Source organism: Chrysemys picta, chromosome 5, assembly GCF_011386835.1.
Source record: "Chrysemys picta bellii isolate R12L10 chromosome 5, ASM1138683v2, whole genome shotgun sequence".
In the NCBI taxonomy this organism is placed as follows: Eukaryota; Metazoa; Chordata; order Testudines; family Emydidae; genus Chrysemys; species Chrysemys picta.
The window spans coordinates 105,301,087-105,324,234 of NC_088795.1; the positions used below are offsets into that span (position 1 = coordinate 105,301,087).

General features: G+C 42.0%; 1 protein-coding gene across 20 annotated transcripts in view; it reads right to left on the reverse strand.

Annotated features, from left to right (window-relative positions):
* The window catches only part of PCDH7 (protocadherin 7), a 398,059-nt gene extending 380,328 nt beyond the window's left edge, over positions 1-17,731 (reverse strand). For 4 of the 20 annotated variants that reach the window (XR_010601524.1, XR_010601525.1, XM_005300303.4 and 1 more), the window contains exon 1: positions 12,601-17,728. Coding sequence is in view for 13 of the 20 variants with exons in the window: in XM_005300303.4 (XP_005300360.2) it covers positions 12,601-15,765 (3,165 nt within the window). In the remaining 7 variants the exon portion in view is untranslated. Of the gene's footprint in view, positions 1-12,600 lie in introns of all 20 variants that reach the window. The other 16 variants (XR_010601520.1, XM_065597002.1, XM_065597003.1 and 13 more) reach the window with 13 other exon arrangements.
* Between the last annotated feature and the right edge of the window lie 5,417 nt (positions 17,732-23,148).

A 23,148-nucleotide genomic window follows, 5' to 3' on the forward strand; every position in this document is an offset into this window, starting at 1 on the left:
ATACTTGGGGGCCCTCAATGTGTACATACAGCTCCCATTAATATTGATGAGTTACACGTGTTCATGATGTACAAAGTAATCCTCCTTAGAATAAATTAGTACTTAATATTAGCCAGTACTATGAAATATTTTAACAACTATTAGTATTAAAAAGAGTTAAACATGCAATAAAGGTGAGAAACATTTTATGAGTTTGGCTCTAGGGACACTATCTTATCACCTCTTAGAAAGAATAGATCAGGTTCATAATGATAAATGCATGTTGTCATAATTTCTCACTGTCATGGTGTACTGCAGCCCTAACAGCATCTATTCTTGTAAAACAGAACTGCAATCAAAAAGTTCAAAATTAATAACTGTGAAATCTCAAGCACTCATAAGCATGTGTTTTTATCACTTCCATGCTGTGCAGATTGGGTACTCTTGTTATTTATTATTTGTGACAGCGAACAATTCCCACTTGCTTTAGTGCAAAAGCGAAGAGCTGTTCACATGTAACCAGTAAGGTGAAGAACAGATTTCAAACTGTTGGAATCATTTTGCAGGAACAAAATTACATGGATCATAACAAAGCCTTCTTTCAATGCCCAAAACAGTGGTTGCCCCACTAGTCTTTTTAACCTTTATTCATTCCCTTCTTTAAAAGCTTCTCTCATATCTAACATTCATATCTAACATGTTCTATGTTTGTACAGCACCTAACCCAATGGGTCCTGGTCCTTTACTAGGGATCCAAGGTGGTACGATAATACAAATATTCTAATAATTTTTAAAACATGAAAATTGTCTTCATTTTGCAGATTACTATTAATATTACCTTTGTGCTAGGACTTACACAAACCCTCTTTTGTAAAGTGCTTTGAGATTCATGAGTAAAAATGTTATATATAGTCCCTGCCCTGTACAGTTTATAATACAGTCAAAACTCAACAAGTGACTGACAACTAGTAGGAGGGAAAAGGAAGGAAGGAAGAGGGAAACAGTAACAAATATGTGTTACTATAGGCTAACAGCATGCAAAGCTTTATGGTTCAATTTGAGCTCATCTGTTGGCTATCCACTTCAGTTCCCAGAAATCTTGGCAGGGGACTCTGCATACATGTCAGATATTTTAACTATACAAGTTTTCCATAAAACTAGCTCTATTTTAGTGTGAGTAGGATTCTTTTTTAAATTATTATTATTTTTCCTGAGATTATTTTTAAGGAAATTAATTCATAGATCTCTCCAAATGGTGCATATTTCAAATTAGCAAAGAAGAAAGGTTAAGAGTAGTAACTGCACTATAATATGCCTTCATCTGATTTTAACATTAACTCATAGAAAAATCTATCATTTATCAAGACAGCAAAAGAGAACTGCCTGTGGGCAATACCATTATCAGTGCACAATTAGTTGCAGATTGAAGACACTAGCTTTAGTGTCTACATTCTCATGCTAGTAATCTGAATCCTAGTAGATTGGAAACCAGTGTCTCTTGATGAAATGCTATTTATTTAGCTACGGACAATTTGATTAGATGTAAGGGTAGTAATAATAAAACTAATAATTCCCAATGCTACACGAAATGGTGTTAGGTCATATTTTAATTGAGATTTTTAGTAGAGCATACAAAATTATAAAATGAAACAGGATATGTTACAAGAGAGGCTTTTATAGCAAAGTCATTTTCCCTTAGTTGAAAAAAAAAAACCTTTGTGAATGCTAAAAAGAAGTCTTTTCTTCTGTCAATTACTATAAACCCATCACAAAGTATGAATTCCTAGTTCTTAATGCTAAGTCTTTCAAATCCTTGGACTTATTTCATTTATTTTTTTCTTTGATAACAGATGGATTTTCTTCTATCCTTAGTAATTTGCATCAATAGTAGATCATGAAGTCTTATAAATACATAAAGCTTTTTAGAAACATTTGGTAGCGGGAAGCTTTAACTAGCCCTTTTATATTTATGTAACATTAATTCTCCAGGAAGGTTACCATTTAACTTGAAGATTCCAGTCACTTTCTATACTTAATGAAGAACAAGTAAAAACATACACTCTAAATTCAGCACACTAGATTTCTATGGAAGTATCCTGAATTTCAGTGTTAGAATGTTCAAGATGAATTATCAGTACATTCAGCAAAATCTGCACAGCCAAGGGAATATAGCAAAACCCATTCCCTGTTGAATACCACACAAGTCAAAATCTATTTTGCAATACTCTGAATAAGCAGGCTAAGTAAATCTGTTCAATCTGTTTTACATGCAGAGAATTTCATATTGCTCTTTATCTTTTCCTCCACATAAAAGAAAAACAAATGATAGAAAAAGCATACTTTTAAATCATATTTAATAAATATATATTTAGAATGATCATAGTTTTGCAAACACAGTTAATCTTATTTGTTTTCCTTATTAGTAGACTAAATATGAGTTCCTCCAAGTCATCTTTTTCTAAATTCAATATAGTAAAGGACAAACATATCATATAGCCATTCAAATAATATACTCTTTTCTGTTTACAAAAATGCAAACAAATTATAAATTTGGGACCTGATATACCACAGCTTTATATGCTAATAACTCCCCTGAAGTCAAAGAGTAACAAGAGAATATTTTGGTGTTTCATAGCAGTGAAATAAACCAGGGGTATCTGATCCTGCTCTCATCAGTCATTGAGAGTTTTGTTATTAACTGAAATGTGAGTAGGATCCCCAACTCATAGCTCTCATAAAAGGCCAAGAAGTATAAAGAAGAATAAATAGGAATGGTTCTGATCTCACTTCTCCTTGTTTTATACCTGTTCAAGTGAGTTATTGATGTATGTGAGATCAGAATCATCCCCTTTGTCTCTTTCGAAAGAATTCATACAGTAAATCAACACATATTCTGCTAAAATATATAATATGTTATTTAGCACTTATTTAGCACTCTTATCTGTATATTTCTTTAGCTATTCTAGTTGAAAATTCCATTTTGTAGATGTGTCTTAATTGTTAAGTTACAAGATGCACAGTATGTTTTATAATTGCTGGAAAAAAATGCTGATGGTTCAAAGCCACAAGGAAAATGGATGCTGCTTAATTTCGGACCCAGTTTTGTCATCCTTATATACGCTAAGCATTACCTGTTCTATGAATAATCTAGTTTATTTCAATAGAACTACTTGTGAAGTAAAACATTACTCAATGTGAGTAAAGGTGGCAGATTCAGTCCCTTAGATGGCAGGCAGCAGAATGAAATTGCAAGTACATATTTAAATTAGTCTTATGAATGAGTTTTCTAAATCTGTAAAATAGTTATATCCCAAGATCAGAATGGAAGGTCACTGGTTGAGCATGTAGTGACCTGTAATTAAATAGAGGTCTTGCAATTTCCAGTACAATTATTCCCACTGAACAAGGATTCACAAAATTACTTGGAGAAAAAATAACTTTTATTTCAAAGGAATCAATTATTGCCTTTTGGTAAACTCATAAGGCAACTGTAACATAATTATATATTTATAAAGTATGAATGATTTTGTTTTCACATCAACTAAAATCTCCCTTTCTGATATAATGAGGTACACACACATAATGTCACTACTACCTATTTAGTGCACATGGAGGGAGATCAGGAGCTTTATTCACCACTGTATTATTCAAATGTTATGTCCATGTAACACCACTAAAAGTAATGAAACTGCACTAGCATAAAACTGGAGTAACCGTCTAGAGAATCAAGCCAAATGCATGTTAAAAGCAGCAAAAAATAAAGTTGGGGAAGGTAAAAATAATAAAATATTAACTGACACTATTGTAATGAAAACACTGAAAAAAGAAAAATTTAATTAAATGTCTATTATATTTGCACCTGCTATTCCTTCATTAGTCATGTTTCCATTTTTGTTTTTAATCTTCATTTTAGGAGACATAGATTTCAATGAGAACATTTGTTGTGGGTTAAACTTAGCATAAAGAATTAGAGTTTTAAACTTAGTAAATTACATAGATTTGCCTAGGCCAGATTTGGTCAATCAACGTGCATGACCTCAGCTGGGTGGCAAAGTTTTAATTTCAAAAGTAGGCAAGCATTTTAGGTCAAATCTGTCTCATTTGTATGCACACTAGGGGACAGCACACAATTGCATGATCAAATACGCACAATGGACTGCCCAGTAGATTTAACAAAGACGTCTGAGCATATGTAGCCGAGCACTGCCCATTAGTATGATCAAGAACATACTTAAGAATGGAGTTATACTATCTTGAACCTTATATCCAAGAAACAACTCTGGGAATATTGTTACAACAATGGTTCTGCATTTTGCATTTGATATAGGGCCAAATCCTGCTCCTTATACTCAGGCAAGTAATATTAATAATGTAGAAGGTGAGGTTTTGAGGTATTTCTTTTTGACTTGTTGAATAAGTGCCAATAAAATAAAATCTTACTACATAATAGATTATGCTTGCCAGTGTCAGGATAGACCAAGCTAAGTTTTGGAAAAAAATAAGTATAAAATGCTTTTTTTTTGAGCTCCTAATTGTCATTTATAAGATAATAATTAGTGTACTATTTGTGATCCTTTGTGAGAATAATAAAAGTATGCATTGGAAGTCATGCTACAACAATATCTGTACAAGCTAATGTAGGGATGGCAGTAGAACAAGTTTCTGAGTGGGGAAATGACCAGTTTAAAGGATGTAAACAATGAAAAAGAAATCAGATAATTTTCTAAACCTCTCTGTTCTGAATCTGACTGAAAAGCACAGTTCTGTTCAAACAAGATTGCATAGCCAATGTCAAGAATCCATAAGATTTTACTGGTTTCAAGTGTTTGGTTGGTTGGTTGGTTGTTTTTTCCCCCTTAGGGAAAAAATACTGCACTTTTTAAGGAACTCTGGTTATTCAGTGTTCACATTTTGTATTAAATTATGTCTCCTGTTTTCTGAAAAGTGTGGAACAAACTCTACTCTCAAGTACAACTATGCAATCAATCAGCTTCACTGAACTAGCACTGGTGTAACACAAGAAAGAATTTGGTCCCTGATTCAGTAAAGTACTTGGGACTACTCACATACTTAAAGTTAGGGACATGTTTAAGTAGCCTGCTGAACTGGTGCTTTGGTATTGAATGTGGTTTTAAATTGTTGATACTTGTAAGTGGCCTAAAAAAGTAAAGTACAAAATTCCGTTATCAGTATTTGCTGAATTTTCCCCAAGCTGAGAGAGGAACCAAGAACACAAAATACTTTAAAGCTTACTTTATTTTCTTTCATTCATGCAATTCTCATTATATCCATCCCCACCACTGCACCACTCTCAGTTGGCTCCCCTCCAATCTGATATGCCATCACACTGATACAATAGCGACCTCAGAAACACACTGGTTCCTGCACCTGCAGCTGCCCCATCACAGTAGGGATGTGTAAGTAAGTATTGTGATTTTTTTTCATATGTAGAGTGTTTTTCCAAGTTTCTTTTGTATTCAGATTTTTAAGGTCAGAAGGACGCATTTTGATAATTTTATCTGACCTCCAGCATGACACAGACTGTATATTTACTGGAATAAATATTGTGGAATTTGGTTTTAAATAATTTTGCAAATTTCAAAAATCATACAAAATAGTAACAAACCCCAAGACTGGTTCTGTGATATATGTGACATACCAACATAGTACATGTTAAGGTATCAGGTCAGAGTGGAAGTTAACAAAGCAACATAGGAATAGGCATTGTGGAATCAATCTGAAAGAGGAAATATAAAGATATTTTTGCATAATAATACTCTGAATGCCCTTCTTATACTGGTTATTGGGGGCATTCAGCACATATTGGTAAAGTTATATGAATTGGGTAATTTACTTTTGCAAGTCACCTTGTGTGGCATGGTCAATAAATATTAAGGTGTCACTTACATTCTGTCTAAAAGTTGGAATTGTTCTCTTACTATCTTTTGGTTCAAAAGAGATATTATACAATGTAAATCTTTGTTTCCGTTTAGATATTAATTCATTAATGTGGGTGATAATTAATAATAATAAGTTTAATAATGTAATTTCAAAATATTTGCAGAATGCAATATTTAGAGTAACACTACAAATGTCCAAAACATGATATTACTAGGGACAACCGAATCTCTCATTTAGATAAGAGAAATCAAGCCATATAAGAAGGATACTGAGCACATCTCCCAGACATATGACATACAAACTCCTTTGTTAGAGTATGAAACAGTAAAAAGATACGGAGAAGGTTATGTTGTAATTTATATGCAATATATTTTACCCATTCTAAGAATGAATACAGGGAATTCATTTTGTAGCTTTAACAGTTCCTTAACATTTACTATAAACAGAAATGCTGAAAACATGCTTTAGAAGCCTGGCTGTAAGACACTGAACTGTATTTCTCAAATATGTGTAACAAAGATGTACTTTAAGTATTTCCATAAGTAAAAGAAAATAACATGACATGTTTAAACTAATTATCATAAAGAATTTAGAGTGCTTCTAAAGGACTTAGGTAATTAGCTAACAAGAAAAATACCAACAAGATTTTAACTCTGAAGTCTGATAATTTATGATTATGTTTTACTGCAAAACCTAATCATGGCCAAGTTTTCTATTTAAGGGCAATGCTCTGAAAAGTTGACTGCACAAACATTCTAAAACTTCCATGGATCAAATTTACAAGGAAATTTGCCTGTCATTTCAGGGCAGAAGTTAGTCTGCAAAAATACTAGTCAGTCAAACTTGCAATAAATATTGGGGCACAAGGTATCTAAGCAGGCAGAAATGAAGAAGCATTTTATAAACATATGCTTCAGTATCACAGGTGTATAAGGACCAATATTCTCCAACCCAATCATTCCACACTTAGTTTGTTTTTAAATATATATTTCTTTAATTCAGATATTTAATTTTTGGAGTATTTTAATATGCTCAGGTTGGAAAATATCCATACATACAGTCAGGGAGCTGTCAAAGATAGTAAATCACACCCTATCCCTTTGAAGACTCCTGCTTTCCTGTCTGCCCTCAACAATAGGCATTCTTTAGTCCTTCAAAGCATGACACTCCTCCTCTACTCAGATTCCATCCCTTTGGAGTGAGGGATGATTGTCATAGCAAGTTAGCTTTTTGCACACAGGACATAAGGGTTTCACTGAACAGGAAAATAAAGCCTTTACTTGTTAATTGAAGACAGTGTGTTAAGTAGAGCTAATAAAAACTTCAAAAGATGTATCACCATGTTTAATTAGTCCCTGTTTCCAAAGTGATTTGTTACTAAGTGACAAATATGGGCCATTTCTAAAACCAACTGTAGAATATTTACAGTTTTGCAAACTGAAGATAGAACATCTACCTATGCTTTTAGAAACTTCTCTCCAAACTGTATCCATGTTAAATGTTAAAATGTTACACCTCATCCCAAAGCTCCACACTTCTTTTCTACATTGAGCTAGTGCTAAGGTAAGATTTTTTTAAAAACATTGATTAGGCTCAAGAAAATTAGTCAAGGCACAAGTCATGACCAACTTTACCCTCGGGGATTAGTCTGTAATTTTTATAAACAGTTTTACATATATTATCATGAAGAAAGAGGATGTTTGCTTGGCTGATTAAACTGTACATTTAAGATTGACTGCTCCTTGATGCACCAGGCATAACCTCTCATTAACTTCAACAGGAGTTACATGCGCATACTGATCGGAGAATGGATACTTTAATTTATAGTTATAACTCACATATATGATAACCAGCCATATACAATGTTTCCACAATCCAAGAGACTGTTAATGTACAATACCTGTGTAAACCGATTAACTGAATAGCATACTAAGAAGATTTTTTTTTAAATTAATTTCTACAAATTGTATTGTTGTAGCGATGCAACTGGGTAGGCTTGTCACCACACTTAGGTGTGATAACAGTTTTCTTCACAAAGCAGCACATTTTCCAAATAGGAAAAGCTTGAGGGTAAGTCATAAAGGATTATAGAATTGGATAGGCAACAATGTACCTCAAGCAAAGAGATAATGACATTACAGATTCTTACATAGCTCTTTCTAATCACACTGAAGGTGACATATATTTCTTTGAAAAAGCATCCAGAATATTTTAAATATCCTATTCTTCAGACATCATCTTTGCATAGCAAATAAAAGAGAAACCAGTGGACATCAACAGACCAAAAAAAAAAAAAAAAAAAACACACAAAAAAACCCCTCCTCTAAAAATCTCACACGCATGCCTAAAAGTTTCAGTGGATGAAATCTGCCCTAATATCTTTTCAAATGTTTCCCATTATTTTGCATTATAAAGCAAAGTGGAATATAACATACAAAGATTAATTGACAAGCAATACTGCATAATAGAAAATTATTACTTCTAGTTTACAATTATGATTAGGGAGCCAATCCTCCAAGCTGCTGATTGCTTCTGTGATATGCTGAACTTCCTTAACTTGTATTGTCTTTGCTGGAAGTTAAGGGTGTTCATCATCTCACAGGCAGTGTTTAGCACCTTGAAGATCGAGTCATCAGATCCCGACTGAGCAAAGCACTTGCCTAAATCCATGCCTGTTCAGCAAAGCACTTATGCATATGCTTAATTTTAGGCAAATGTTTAAATCCCACTGAAGATAATGGGATTTAAGCATTTGCTTAAAGATAAGCATGTGGTTAAGTGTTTTGCTGAATAGGGATGGACTGCTAAATCAGGGTCTAAAATAATATACTATTTTGGACAGAAACTTCATATTAATAAGACAAGAACAGCCTTGAAAGAGGCTCCTTTAAGGTAATTGGGGGGGGGCGGGGGGAGGGAATAGAAATTTGTTGTAAAGTGAAGGTTAAATATGATGTGTCATAATGCTATAATATCTAACTAAACTTTATTAAAAGTAAGTAGTGTATCCAATACAAAATTTAGTTTTAAAATCTATTATTTTTAATACTTATGCCAAGAGGTGTTTTTGTTGTTGTTGATTTTTGTGGTTTATAGTGTCTCATATGGTACTGCACCAAACAAAATACCCTGAAGAACTAAGTATGAGGTACTAAACTCTAAAACTAAATATATGTTGCCTTGAAGAAAAAAAAGTACAGCACAACACAAAATCAGAATGGAAAGACATTACCTGTGTACTCACTTGAGCACACCATTTGGTCCTGTAAATGGAGACCTTTCCCCTGGCAACAATATTGTGGGTATGAAGATGTATCAATTACTAAGTCTAATTACATTAATGGATAATGGATATCACCCTCATCTACTTCAGGATGGGCACTTCCTGGTTTGTCTGTTTACTTGTCTTTAAAACTTCATGCACTTTCTAATCTCTCCATGGAATAAAGGCAACTGTCAATGAGTAAATGAGGAAAGACATGCAAGTTTCAGCTAATCTCTTGCTCTAATATGCATGTGAATGTTCCACTTGTTTTACCTTGTATGTACAATTAAACTATGATAAAATTAATACTATTTGATAGTAGCTGATTTCTAAATGGGTCACCTTTCCTTCTAAACAAGATACTGAGCATGAACACCACCTGGTTTAAGTGTTCAAGAATATGAATACCTACTCTGGTGAGTCAGTCAATGCTCAAATGGTAATGTTTGAGATATGAAAAGTTCAGGTTATTTATATAAACCTCCGCCTGATATACTCATTATTATGTTAAAATAAAATTAAGAAAAAAATAAAAGCACAAGAGCACATAAATGTCACTCATCAGCAAGTTAGCAAGTGCCCATAGGATGGCTGTAATAGAAATAGTCTGCCAAAAAAAATCTATCCTGTAAGCTTTTATTTAACATTATTCTTGCTGTCCTGAGTCAATACCCACTGTCCTGTCTTTAATTTATATGCATGTTTGTGTGTGTATGCTGACCATTCTGAGAAGCTATTTATTTTATCCAAAGAAAACGTCAGTTACAATACTTATAAAGATATTAAACCAAAATGTTGAATAATGTCAATTTTTAGTATATTTTAAAATAACTCCTGTGTTAAGACGTTAAAATATCAGCCATAAATTACTCAATTATATTGATCTTTATAACCAAACTACTTTCACAAAAAGCTGTCAGACATTAACTGAGACACGGGTATGGGGGGAAGGGAGCTGTTTTAAACTAGATAAGTTAAGAGTTTTTCTTGATGTGTTCCTTCCACTTTGATTATTGTATGTAAAAGTGTAGTAAGCTATTTTCTTCTCCCAGGACATCTCATAATGTATTGTACATCAAAAATATTTCCTGGGAAAATATTCTAAATAATTTAATAAACAAGATACAATCAATATATTTTTGCACAAAAACCTCAAAGAAAGCACGTATCAGCACAAGTAGTCATTTGTATAGTCTAATCTCTTACCAATTCCTACATTTAACACACAAGCCATTTTTTTCACCAAAAACAAATTATACTTTTGACAGTCTTTAATTCATATTTTGAGATGAATTCTGGCAGCAAGAAAGATTTAGTATCTGATTAACATGGATTATACCTCATGTTGGCATAATGATCACTAAAAAGGCATCATCTACTATGTGTTTAATAAACCTTAGTGGATGGAAGCTTGTGAACTTTTCTACTATTTTACATTTTATATAGGCAATATTTTCAAAAGTAAATTTATAATGGTCTCCCTGGGAGAAAGTTAATGAAATGTTTTGCCAAAAAACTACTATGTCAGATGTTCTGTAAAACATTAGTATGACTAGTAAAACAACATACACAAAAAATATTAGCAAATATTACATCAATCATACCAGTTTTGTAGCTCAGCTGAAAGAATGAATGGCTCATGAAATTCACTTCTACTTACAATATATTATTCCACCATGCAGAATGCAAATACTGGTTGCATATTATAAAAGTCAATTTTAGTACACAAACAGACATCTCAAAGTATAAACATGTAGTTGTGTACCATATCTGCATGTTAATAAGTGGGAAAGAAAGCATTTTTGTCAAATTTGTCAGATTTTCCATGTTCCAGACTTGGCACCATATTTGCATGAATCTACATTCATTTATCTATAGTATCTTGCATAATGTGCAGAATAGTTGAGAAAACTTTCAGAACGTTCATCTTATGCAGATCCTCCTCTCCCCTTCCCCCCCCCCCCATGATAGTACCAACTGCAAAACATTTTTCTCAGCATATAACCTCCCAACAAAGTAAGTCAAGGAAAATGATCTCAGCTCAAAATTCAACATATGCTTTATAAAATAAAAATATAGGTTTGAATTATAATAATAGACTGATTCTCCACTATGTTACACCAAATTGGTGTCAGGTATTACACTGGTATCTTCCTTTTATACTGGCAGCACTCCATTGACTTCAATGACTGATTTACATCAGTGTAAGTAAGATCAGAATCAGTCACTTGTATCACTTGTAAGTTCAGAAATATTTTACTGAGTTGGTGATACCACAGAAGTCAGTATCATCACTACTGACATTCAGATACTACTCAGTGCGATTGAGGGTGGCACAATTGGGGCCTTTTGAATTTAATATAATATCCTCCAAACCAGTTAAACTATTATAGAAGTAGGGGCCAATTCTGAGCTCACTTGCACTTATCAAGAGTCAGTCTTCTGAAATCAATGGTATCAGTGGTATAAAGAAAAAGATATAAGTGGGATCACAATCAGGCACATATATTATAGAGAGATCTGAATCTTAATGAATTACCCATAATTAGATCCCCCAACCTTTTAATATCATGGCTGCAAAATCACACACATGTATTCACAAAGCCATAGAGAGTGTGAATGAAGTCAGAGGACAGCTCCCTCTCTCAGTAGGACCCTGCTGCCTGGGTGGCAGGAAAGAATTCTCTCTCTCAATGGAACCTTGTTGTCTAGTGGATGCACCTCCCTCTGAAAGAAAGACACTGATGGCTGCCTGTTTCAAAGGGACTCTGGTGGCTGGCTGGGCATATGTGGGTGGTGGTGGCAGTGGGTAATGGGGATGTCTCTGTTTCCCTTACCTGCTTGTTGTGCTTACTACTGGCTGGTTATCTGTGGCTTGAAGACTGTGTGGTGAGGGGGAGGATGTCTGCAGCTCCCACGTTGTGCTGGTTGCTGGCTGGATGTATGTGCTGGGGGCTGATAAGGACGTCTCAGATTCCCTTCTAGGGATTTTTGGCTTGGAGGGAGGGAGCCCTCGATTGCTGGCTTGGACGGAGGGAGCCCTCTGCCCTCACTCTCATAACCTATACAGTATTTGCTACAGGCTGCCTCCTGTATTTGTGAGGCATGGGAGGAGGAGTAATTTTAGTGGGGAGTCCCAGACTCCTCTATCTGCTCATTACTTACTGCCAGTTAGCTGGCAGGCTGTGTGGCCTGAGGGAGGGGATGGGGTGTCTTTGGTTTCCTTACTTGCCAGCTGTACTTGCGGCTGGCTACACTGTCTGCCTGCAGGGAGGAGTAGGGAAGAGTAGGAAGGAGGTCCCCTGACTCTCTCCCTCGCTTACAATACTTGGTGCTGGCTAGAGGGCTGCCTCTGTCTGTGTAACAGGGAGGGTCCCCAGCTCCCACACCTACTTGCTGGGGATGGGAGGGCTAGCTGTATGGAAGTAGTTAGGAGGTGAGCCCAGCACCCTTACCTGCTTGCTGTACTTGCTGCTGGCCTGACAGCTGTACTCGGAGCAGTGGTCCGATCCAATGGAGATGTTGTCTCCTGCCCCCACAAAAGTATTGGCCGGGGGCAGTTCCTGCACGGCCTGGTGCTTTTTCCCGGCGGTGGGGGACTGCGGGTGAAGCTGGACAGTGGGCAGCGGCGAGCTGGATTTGTAATGCCTGGCCAGGTCCGGGCTGCCCGGGCCGCCGTTGACCGAGCGGTATCGGCCCATGCTGGGGCTGTCGGAGAGCTTCTCGTTGACGCTGTCGTAGCGCTGCCCGTTGGGCTTGGAGGCCTCCACGGTGACGATGCTGCTGTAGAGGGGCTGCTTGCCCTTCTTGCCTTTCTTGTCCTTCTTGGGCTTCTTGGCCTTGTCGTGCTGCTGCGGGGTGAAGAAGTCCTCGTGGTCTTTCTTGCCCGCCTCGTAGCCGTGCTTACTCTTGGAGCGGCAGTACCGGGCCATGACCACCACCAGGATGAGCAGGATCACCGTCATGATGCCGGCCACCACCCCGATGACGATGCTGAGCCGCTGCTTGCTCAGCTCGTAGCTGGGGTCGCCGGCGATGTCCTGGGCCAGGGGCGTGTGCAGGCTGCGGGCCACCTGGCTCTCCACCACGGTGGCGTTGGAGAGGCTCTCGTTGACGAAGACGTGGAGCAAGGCGGTGGTGGACTGGGGCGGCTGGCCGCTGTCGTTCACCTGCACCACCAAGCGGTGCAGGCCATAGTGCTTTGGGGCCAGCTTGCCCACCAGCGACACCACGCCGCTGGCCGGGTCGATCTCGAAGAGCTTGAAGGGGTTGCCACCGACGATGCTGAAGTTGAGGTCGGCGTTGAGGCCCGTGTCTGCGTCGGTGGCCAGCACAGTGGCCACCACAGTGCGCAGGTTGCTGGAGGGGGGCAGCACGGTGTAGGAGCTGTTACTGGGGAAAGTGACGGCGGGCGGGTTGTCGTTCTCGTCCATCACAAAGAGGGAGACGGTGGCGGTGGCCGAACGGGGCGGCTCCCCTCCGTCCACCGCCTTGACCTTGAAGGTGTAGCTGGTCTGCTGCTCTCGGTCGAAGGAGACAGTAGAGTAGATGGTGCCGGTGTCGTTCTCGATGGAGAAGATGCCGGCGGCCTGGTCCTGCTGTCCGGGCTGGATGGAGAGGCTGAGCTCGGCGTTGCGGCCCCGGTCGGCGTCCATCACGGTCACCATGCCCACGGGGCTGTTGGGCTGCAGGTTCTCCTTCACGTAGAAGGTGAACACGTCCTGCATGAAGCGCGGCTCGTTGTCGTTGCGGTCGGCCACCCGCACCACTACTGTGGTGGAGCCCTGCAGGGCCGGTACCCCCTTGTCCCGGGCCGTCACCTGGAACTCGTACGTGTCGCGCTGCTCGCGGTCCAGCACCGCCTGCACCAGCACGTCCCCGGAGTCCGGGTCGATGCTGAAGATGCCGCCGGGCGCCTCCGAGGAGAGGGGAGAGGGCTCCAGCGAGTAGAAGATTTCGGCGTTCTTGCCGCTGTCCGCGTCCGTGGCCGCCACCGTGGCCACCCTCTCCCCAGGCGAGTTGTTCTCCGGGAAGGAGACCTCCAGCACGGCCTGGCCGAACACCGGCGGGTTGTCGTTGGTGTCCGCCACCCGCACCAGCAGCGAGTTGTTGCTGGACAGGCTGGGGCTGCCCGAGTCCACGGCCACGATCACCACGTTGTAGTCACGGACGGCTTCGTAGTCGAGCGGGGCCGAGGTGTGCAGGAAGTACTTGCGCTTGTTCTGAGGCTCCCCCTCGCCCTCGCTGGCCGGCTTGAGCTGGAAGGGCACGTCCCCTACCACCGTGCAGGTCACCACGCCGTTCTCGCCTTGGTCGCGGTCGGACACCTGCACCAGGGCGATGGGGGTGTCCACCAGCACGTCCTCGGCCACGCTGGCCACCCCGTCCCGCAGCGGGATGCGGCCGATCTTGCGGATGTCGATGGTGGGCACGTTGTCGTTCTCGTCGCGGATGTTCAGCACCACCGTGGCCTTGTCGGTCTTGGGCGGCTGGCCCCGGTCCCGGGCCATGACGGTGAAGCGGAGCTGGTTCACCTCCTCCCTGTCGATGCGGTGCAAGACGCTGAGCCAGCCCGAGGTCTCGTCCAGCCGCAGCAGGCGCCGCACCGACTCGGTGGCCGCCCCGAAGACGTACTCGATCTGCCCATTCACCCCCACGTCCAGGTCGGCGGCCCGCAGCTGCAGGATGGGGGTCCCGGGGCTGCTGTTCTCCGCCAGGTCCGCCTCGTAGACGCTCTTCTCAAAGCGGGGGCTGTTGTCATTCACGTCGGTGATCAGCACCCTCAGGATGGCCTGGGAGGAGCGGGCCGGGTCGCCGCCGTCCCGCACCCTCAGGCTCAGTTCATAGGAGTCCCTCTGCTCTCGGTCCAGCGCCCCTTTGACAATCAGCTGCGGCTGCTTCTCCCCATCAGGGGTGTCGGCCACCTGTAGCTCGAACACGCTGCTGCGGGCTGCCCCGTCCGGCTCCTGCCTCCTCTTACTGCCGCCGGGGTAGAGGGCGCTCTCAGCTGCAGAAGCCGACCCCCCTCCTCCGCGTCTGCCCCCGTCGCCGCCGGGCTCCTGCAGCAGCTCGTAGCGCTCGATGCCGTTGCGACCGAAGTCTCTGTCGGTGGCAGTGGGGAGCAGATAGAGGGTCCCTACGGGCCGGTTCTCCTCCACGGTAAGGGTGAGGACAGGCGAGGGAAAAGTGGGGGTGTTGTCGTTGATGTCCAGGATGATGACCCGGCCCTCGAAGAGGTCCACCCAGCTCTGCGAAGGGCCGATTACCGAGACCTCGAAGTCCAGGAAGCACTCGTTCTCATCGAAGATCATCTGGCACTGCGGCAGCTTCTCGCGGTCTATGCGCCGCTCAGTGGTGCTCAGCTCCCCGGTCATGTTATCGATCTTCAGGTAGTCGGAGCCCGACTCCAGGCTGAATGTCACCTCTCCGGAGCCCGTTACGATGCCCAGGTCTGAAGCCACGTTGCCTATGCGGATGTCGGCAGGTCCTTCCTCGGCCAGCCGGTACCTCAGCAACTGCTTGGCCGCGGCCAGGCTGACCCAGAGTGGAGGAGGCAGCAGGAGCAAGAAGCAGCAGCAGCAGCAATGCACAAAGCCAAAGAGAGTCCGCATCTTCCTCATCTTCTTCGCACCAAAATCCCCCTCCTCTCTCCCACCAACTCCCCTGACAAGCCAACAGAAATGCTCAGCGTGTGGATGATCAATTATAAAATCCTTCTCTTCCGGGAAACTTATTGTCTCATAACTTGTGCAATCAGTGATCAAAACCCTGGTGTTGGCTCCTCTCCTCCCTTCCTTCCAGTTGCAATATGCTTACCGTTCATGGGACAGTGTATTTTGCTTTTTAAAGATTCATCTCAACAGATAGGACGGGATTTTTCTCTTCCTCCTCCTCTGGTTTTACTGTAATCACTTTGCAAGGTTTGTAATAAAAGCAGGAGCAGCACGGTGCTATTCGAAGCCCCCCCTCTCTCCCCAGGTCGTCTTCTTTGCTCCTAGAGTTAAGTACAATTCACACTCTTCTCCCTCTCTCTCTCAGCCGTTTACTACTAGGGCATTAGCTCTTTTCTTTCCCCACTCTGCACGCACACGGAAAAAAAATGTGAATCGCCTCATTCAAAGGGGTTGTGTCCGGAAAACTCCCAATCCTCTTAGCAATGGGCAAAAATTACAATTAAATAACTGATTAAAAATAAAATTAAAAAATAAAGAAAAATACCAAAAAAATCCCCAATAATATCGGTAGCTGTACAGTGGGTAGGCGAGAACCCTTTATATCACAGAGCAGTCCACAGAAAATCCGCTTCGGTTAGCAGAAAAGCACCCAAATCCATCTTCACAGATTGCCTAAAATGTTCAGTTCTTTCTCCGTAGAGGATTTTTTTAATAACTCTGCGCAAGGTCATTAGTCACAAAGCAACGATACAAAAACTGCAGAAGCCGTTTGCCCAGAATTTCCAAAGCTGGAGCAATGCACATACACACACAAAAAACAGTCCCAAGTTTGTTTTTGCATCCGCAGTTTGTGTGTGTGCCTTACCTGCATTTGCACTGCATGTGTTATAGCAATCTGGATCTGCAGCACTGTGAGAGCGATTCACAAATGAGATTGCAGTCTCTCTCTCTCTCTCTCTCTCTCTCTCTCTCTCTCTCTCTTCCTTTCCGTCCCAATGCAGGTAACCAGATCTGAACTTGATTCTTTCAGTTCAAAGGTTAGCAACAAGGCTATGTGTCCAAAAGCGATTATTGCTTTGCTCTCTCGTTAATATACCCGAAGCGGAACGAGATGTAACTGGATCCCCCACGTGAATTAACAGATTCTGAATTACATCCATATAAGCGGAATGGCAAAGGGGAGGGGGGAAGAACCGCGATGCGATTTATAAAAATGCAGTCCTCTTTGCAAAGAAAATAATACCAGTCAATTGTTTCCTCTGAACCCCACCGCCTCGGCGGGTGAAATCTGCAGTTGTGCCTCCCCTCTTGTGCCTTTCAGAGAAGTGTGGTTCAGGCGCTTTCACAGCAAAACGGCTTGTGCTTTAAAATGTTGAATGGCAACTGAGGCGCCGCTTCCCACTCGGAAAAAAGCAGTAAACCAGCAAGTTTGCCCAAAGTGGTGGGAGCTGCTGGAGCCTCTCTCGGCGGCTCTTCCCTGACGCTGCAGCAGCAGAGCCGCCTGCGCTACACACGCCGAGAGAGGGAGGGAGGGAGGACGAGCCAAGCGCTGCACTCCAGAAAGCCCAGCCTTACCCTCTGCTGCTGCAAGTGGGATAGCTGCTCATCGCAAAACACCAGCCCAGTCTTCAAACCCATCCTTGGTACACACCACAGTGCTCCTGCTGTTGCTCTCTCTAACCCATGGTCTCCCGTGATTTCCTCCCCCTCAAGTCACCACCACCACCTTCTGACTCTTCAGTGATCAATTATTGTTAAGCAAATTGTTGTTCTTCCTCTTATTTTAGAGCCCCTCCGTGCGCTGGTGACGGCATTTTGTGGCATCATGTTGGTCAAACAACTCATTTTGCATAGATTCGCACCTTTTCTGTCCGCTGGTGCTTTTCTAGACAGATGATGGGCTGTAGTGACTGTAACAGGATCAAACTCCAGGGAGGAATGGGGAGTGCGTTAGAGATCTCAGGCTTTCGCTGGTCTGTTCCCCAGTGCTGGGGGTTTTGTCTTTATTGTGCCTCTTTCAATGATTTGAATGCACATCTTCAACGGCATCTGTGTGTTTCTTGGGAAAATGGACCCTCAGAAAAAGAGAGAATGTGTGTGGGAAGGGTGGGGGAGGGTCAGGAGAATAAACACATGTAAGTAGAAGTAATAGATTTATTTCTGAATAGGGACTTGCTGCTTCAGTGATGGCTAAAACGTAGTGTCACCTACCTGGGTAAGTAAGAAATCAACTTTAATGTGAAAGACCTCGACACAACTTTGCTTATTCTTGCGTCCCTAGTTCACTTTCTCCTTCTTTTGACTTTGTGCCACTTAATTGCCCATGGCATTTGCATGCCTCTGCTCTTTTGGTTGATGTCTGGCTCTCAGACCTGTCCCTTCCATTCGCATTCAACAGAGCAGCGAGGGAGACTCAGGCTGGTGGGAGAGGACGGACCAGGGCATGCATGGGGCAGGCAGTGGGGAATCCCGCTTTCCCAGTCACTCACCTGCACACACGTTCAGGAGAACAAACCCCAGAGGTATTTATTTTTAAATAAAAACATGAAGACAAATATGCCCAAACGTCTTTCTTTATACTGATGACACATTTGTGCTAAAGCAGCCGGATGTGCTCAGATGATTCAGAGCAATGATCACAATGAGTCTAGCTTGCTGTCTATTTCATGTGGGGAGGAGAAAGCGAGGTTTCCACCTCTTGCCTGTGCGAACTGTAGGCACCCACAGAGGCAGTATGTGTATCTGCGGAGTGTGAGCTGGGGAATGAGTGCCTGAGTGTTCCGCACTCCCTGCCGTGCCAGGGCTGGAGAGGACTCTTTCTCCTGTGTAGGTGGATGTTACAGATCCTGCGTCGCTCACTGGCTGGCCCAGCTCTAGGACTCCTCCTCCTCCTGCGTTGATGCCAGGAGCCGCTCAGCTTTATATCTGCAGCATCAGCTAGAAAGCCCAGCTTGGCGCAGGCTCAGTGCTCACCGCCGCAGTCCGGGCTGCAGGAGGGGGGCTCCAGGAGCTCGGCATCTTCGCATAGGGTTAAGTGGGATTAATACGAAATCCCCATTATATTTGCCAAACAACTTGACTGTCTCGAAATTCCCCCTCGCTGTCCGGGAGGAGGAATCTTGTCCGCACTAATCCCGCCATGCCAACAGGAATACCGGCGGCATGCTGCTGCATTGCACTGGTCCCTGCACATGCTACACATTTCCATCCCTCGCTCCCGCCGCTGCCTCCCTCCCTGCTTTTCAACGGAAAACTTAATGCGTTCCCTTGTGGGAGGGGTGAGGCGAAAAAGCTTTTAACCTCCCCGCCATAAACTTTACTCGGCTTCCTGTGTGTGGAAACATTTGCACAGCACAGCCCCTCCCTCCCCCCGCATCTGTCTTCAGAGCTCCCCTGTCTCATGGGCACACTGCTCCCGCGGTCTGGTTTGCTGGGGAGCCTGTTTCAAACGAATAAGCGGGTTCTTTCTCTTGCCCTGTGCAACCTGCCCCATGAGCGCGCGCGCGCGCACACACACACACACCGTGTATTATCCCCCATGCTTTCTCCTCCCTCTTCACGTGCAATGCCTCTGAGTGTGCAATGCTTGTCTGCTCGGGAGCGCAGCGTCCTTCACAGCGGATTGGTTCCTCTTTCGGAGCAGAGGTAACAGCCCCCCTCCCCCCCCACTCCCTCTCTCCCCTAGGCGGGCGGGCGGCGTGGGAAATGGGTCTGACGTGCTCTGCATGGTGGATGGGCAGCGCTGCCTTTGGGCCTCGTGCCCTGGCTACGGGGGGAGGAGAAGGAAGTCGGGTCCACGTTGTGTGTGCTGCCCGTTTGTCTGGGGGGAGAGGGAAATCGCAGCCCCTTGCTTCCGCTCCCCGCCTTGTACCCCAGCTCGGTAGCGTTAGGTCCCCACCACCTCTGGCCACTGCTTCACTCTCAGCAGGACCAAGCCCGGTTCGTTCAGGCGGTGGAGATTTGCCCCTTTGGCCAAGACTGATGAGCGAGGGAGCCCCCCGCCACGACACATTTGGAGGTTGGGTCTAGGGAAGTGGGATCGCACGTGTCCTGGGCTGCAATTAATAACATAGCCCAAGATGCTGAGGACCAGCAAATGAGAGCTTAACAAATTTATTAGAGCATAAGCTTTCGTGGGCTGCAGCCCACTTCTTCGGATTCATATAGCTATATGCATCCGAAGAAGTGGGCTGCAGCCCACGAAAGCTTATGCTCTAATAAATTTGTTAGTCTCTAAGGTGCCACAAGTACTCCTGTTCTTTTTGGGGATACAGACTAACACAGCTGTTACTCTGAACTGAGAGCTTGTGTCTTTAAAGGGAACATCTTATCATACTGGCGAGATGGCAGCTTGTGTGGGGACTAACGTCCATCTGACATGTCTAGCCTTTATTATGCACGGGAAATCCTTTTAAAGCCATCACTGGGTTTTTCTCTCCTCTCCCCTGCAGCTCCAGGATTCCCTGTTCGGTAGCTTACAGATTGTGTAATTGTATCTGTTGATTAGAATAGTTAAAGTCCTTTGGTAAATATGCAAATATAATGAACCTTTAGCTTATTTCAATTTCTCGGCGGACCCCGATTTCATCTTTCGTGCCTACCAACTCTCCGCTGGAGTTGGCTATTCTCCTCCTCCCCTCCCCCCCGCACAATTTATTTTTTGCAGTTGGGAATGTCGATGTCACACTGAAAATATCATTTAGTATCCGCAATGGATACTCCAGTCTCGAAGAAAAGAGTGACCAAAAAAAAAAAAAAAAAGTGGGGGGAGGAGAGGCAGTACCCGGAAAATAAAGTAGGTCCTGTAGGCAGAATCTCAGGTGGGTTTTCACTGAAAGGAGGTGGCATATTCACAATAATATAAGGAAAAGGTTAAATACAGTAAACATGATAGCCAATTCTAGGGAAAAAATATAAAGCAGTTAAAGCGATTTGACGGGAAAGGAGAAACTGACTCAAGAACTCCACCAAGGGACAAACAGATGAAATGACACCAAAACAGCACCTAATCTGTGTTGACCTTTCGTCTTGCTGATTTTTTTCCTTTTTGTCCTGATCTCCCAGCTCCCTTCCTGCAACACCCTCTCCCCCTTCCAAAGCTTCCTTAGTTTGTTAAAGTGAATATACTAGGAGCATAGTTGGGTTGGGCTGGAACAAGTGCTGACACTTGCCGGTGTCTTTCACAGCCTTGAAACCATGTTTTCAGTATAATGACATGTAATAGACCAGAGTGATTAAATTATTCATTGCAATAATAGCCTTTGTGATAGACTGTAAAAACTTAAGAATTTAAATAAGGAAACCAGCGATTTCCTTTTAAACAGTTTATAATTGCTTGCTTTCTTGGTTATTTAATTGGGCACTAGCCAAACATAAAGCAGCTTGTTTAAATCAGACAATTCTCTACTGTTGTTTCTTATACTCTGGAAAGACTAGGGCTAAAAAAATATTACTAGATAGAACAATAATAGTTGGCTGTTTGCAACAGGGAATGGGTAGCTGTAGTTAAACTGTGTAAGTGTTTAATTAAAACTTTACATCCCTAGGACAAAATTTGAACTTGTCTCATTAAAAGGAATAAAAAATGGTTTTCATCCAGGGATGATCCCATTGCCCTTTCTGAATTTCAGATTTATAGAGGTTGCTTTGAGATTTAGAATAACATTTAGCAAAAAGTGGTTTCGCAGTCTATTTGTGTTTAGCAAGATTTTGACAGTTCATATTATTATTCTTTACAAATCACAGTGATTTAGCCTGAAGATAATTTTTTAAATAAAAATCTTTCCATATAGTATTGGTTTTAAAATGCCATCCATAGAGAGACAGTGAAATTTGCCTATTATTTGAAAAAAAGGGAAGTCTAATTCGTTTAGCTAGGCTGCAAGAAATATAGGTAGATTTTCTTTAAAATCTCAAGGCCATTCGTAAAAGCAGCTTTTTTTTTTTAATACTGTAAATGGGTTTACATAGTGGACCAGATTTTGCCTTGATTTACACTTCATATGCAACCCACTGACTTCACTGGAGTTGCAACGGCTGAATTTGGCCCATAATTTTATATTCTTATTTTTAATTAAACTACATTTCCATTCCTGGAAATCCAAAATAAGTTATAGGAAAAGGGCACTGAAGAGGACAAATTAGAGAGATGCAAACCTATAAGTATCTCCATGTCAAAACTGGAAGAGATTTCAGAATTATTAGTACTCTACATATGAAATAGATCATAAGGACATATCAAGGAGATAAACAGGGTAGGATTTAAATAAAATACCGGAGACTAAAATATAATTTTGGAGAAACAGAATGAAAAAAGGTATTTTTTTCATAAAAATAATAAATGGGAACAGTTTGCATATATGCTAATACCACCACCATAGGAATACTTCATAGTGTTGCTGTCATTTTTGGAAAGAACTTAGATAATGTAGGTCCTTTGATGATATAATCTGTCCTATGTTGCTATGATAGTGATCTTATCAGTCAGAAATGAATATTAAAGTTTCAAAATTACTTGATCATGTAATGATTTGCATGGCATTTATAGCAGTCAAAGGAGTTTCCTTATTTGTAAGTAGATATATTATGCCTTATATTGTCAGTTTTTTTAGAATGTGGATTTTCACAAGAACTAATAACCATTCAATTTACTAGCATTATTCAACATTTGGAATATTTTTTTAAGTAGGTGACAGAAATGTGCATCACAAAGCTTTCAGTTTTGTATTCCATAATTTTATTGTCTTCTTGAGAGGCTGCAAATAGTTTTGCTGTGAGTTTAAGTTTTTGTTTTGTTTGTTTCAAATTAGACTACCATATCATAAAACTTCTTGTCTGATGTCCTGTTGCATCCCATGCAGTGCCTAATTTATGATCAATATAATTCAGGATGGCAGCAAAAGATTTGGCATGTCTGCCTGAATCCACTGTGTCTGTTGCCTGCTGGATAGAAGAAAAAATATCCAAAAAAATATAGCATCTCTGCGGGAGGGGGGGTGGGGAGGCTGGCGGGGGGAGGGGGGCTTTGGTTTTAAAATTCTAATGCTGTTACAGACAACCAGTTTATATATTATGTTTGCTGGAGCTCCAGTCTCCCGTGAATGGTCTCTTCAATATCTGTTATTGGCTGTGCTCTTAATAAGTTATTTTTAGGCCTACACCTATTTTCCCTTACTTATTTGGGAACTTTAGGGGTCTCCCTTCGCTTTCTCTTTACAAAAATATTGTAGTTCACCTGTCAGAAGTAATTATTGCTCTCCTGCTGAAGTAAGGGAAATATAAACATACTTTTCTTGCTGTAAATTAGGAGAGCAAATATGACAACAAGAG